Raw genomic sequence first — 1151 nt, 5'->3', positions numbered from 1 at the left:
GGCCGTAGCTGTCGCCCTCACCGCCCCCCACGCCGCCGCCTCCGGCACCGCCGCCGCCGGCCCCTCCGCTACCCTCGCCGCCGCCTCCCTCGCCCCCGCCCTCGCAACCGCCGCCCTCGCAACCGCCGCCCTCGCCGCCACCGCCCTCGCCGCCCCCCGCACCTCCGCCTCGGATCCTTGTCAGCATCGAGGAGGAAGCGGGGTTAGACGGCTCTGCGACCATAAATGGCACTGCGACCGTCATCGTAACAGGGAGATTCTACGCGGTGCAGTTTACGGGCGATGTTGTCGAGGAGAGCGACCGCGTCGCGTGGGTGAGCCTGGAGTATGCAGCCGAGCACAAGGGCAAGGAGTGCGATGAAGCCTTCAACACTTCGGCCTTCTCAATCACGAACAGCTTTGGCAACTCGGTCGATGGCACGTGGGACGGCACCATCCAGGATCATGGAGGCCTTGTCGAGAAGAGGGAGGAGCCTCCCGCGTCAGGAAACTTCGTGCTCCTCAGTGACTTGGTTTTGATCAACTCGGGTCCGGACACTCGTGACGCGCTGGAGATCCCCCTTGCGGAACACGAGCCTGCAGGGACATATCAGCTCTGCCGCTTGCCGTTCAACCCGAGCAGCGAGACGAAACGACGTCGTAAGCTGCAGTCGGACCAGCAAGGGATCTTCTACCCAGACGTCATTGCGGTGGTGTACCATGTTCCCCCGAGTCCACCGCCCACGCCGCCTCCCTCGCCGCCTCCACCCACGCCGCCGCCCAGCCCGCCTCCGCCGAGCCCGCCCCAGCCCTCGCTGCCACCGCCCTCCACCTCGCCCTCGCCGCCGCCACCAGCCCCACCGCCACCCGCCCCTCCGCCGCCCTCGCCGCCGCCGCCGTCGCTGTCGCCCTCACCGCCTCCCACGCCGACACCTCCCGTGCCGACATCGACGGCCCCTACGACGACTTCGACGCCTATGCCGAGGACCTCATCTTCACCGGCCTGGACAAGTGCGACTCCGGCAATGCCGGTGCGGGCTCCTGAACCTCACGGCGAGGAGCATCTACAAGGGGCTGCATGCTCGAGTCCACCAGAACATGCTGCCCGACCGACCTGAGAGAATGTTCTGCGCCGCACCTCAAGATTGACGTGAGATTGTGAGAGAAGAGGC

The 1151-nt window shown here is 67.4% G+C and overlaps 1 protein-coding gene across 1 annotated transcript in view; it reads left to right on the top strand.

Moving 5' to 3' along the window:
* EMIHUDRAFT_195843 (hypothetical protein) overlaps nucleotides 1–1024 on the top strand; it is a gene marked incomplete at both ends in the record, with an annotated part of 2274 nt that extends 1250 nt beyond the window's left edge. The window contains 2 exons of the mRNA XM_005775570.1: nucleotides 192–701; nucleotides 965–1024. Of these exons, the coding sequence (XP_005775627.1) occupies nucleotides 192–701; nucleotides 965–1024 (570 nt within the window). The remainder of the gene's footprint in view (nucleotides 1–191; nucleotides 702–964) is intronic.
* Between the last annotated feature and the right edge of the window lie 127 nt (nucleotides 1025–1151).

This window comes from Emiliania huxleyi (genome assembly GCF_000372725.1).
Source record: "Emiliania huxleyi CCMP1516 unplaced genomic scaffold EMIHUscaffold_3, whole genome shotgun sequence".
Lineage (NCBI taxonomy): Eukaryota > Haptophyta > Isochrysidales > Noelaerhabdaceae > Emiliania > Emiliania huxleyi.
This window is presented reverse-complemented; position numbering and strand designations above follow the sequence as displayed.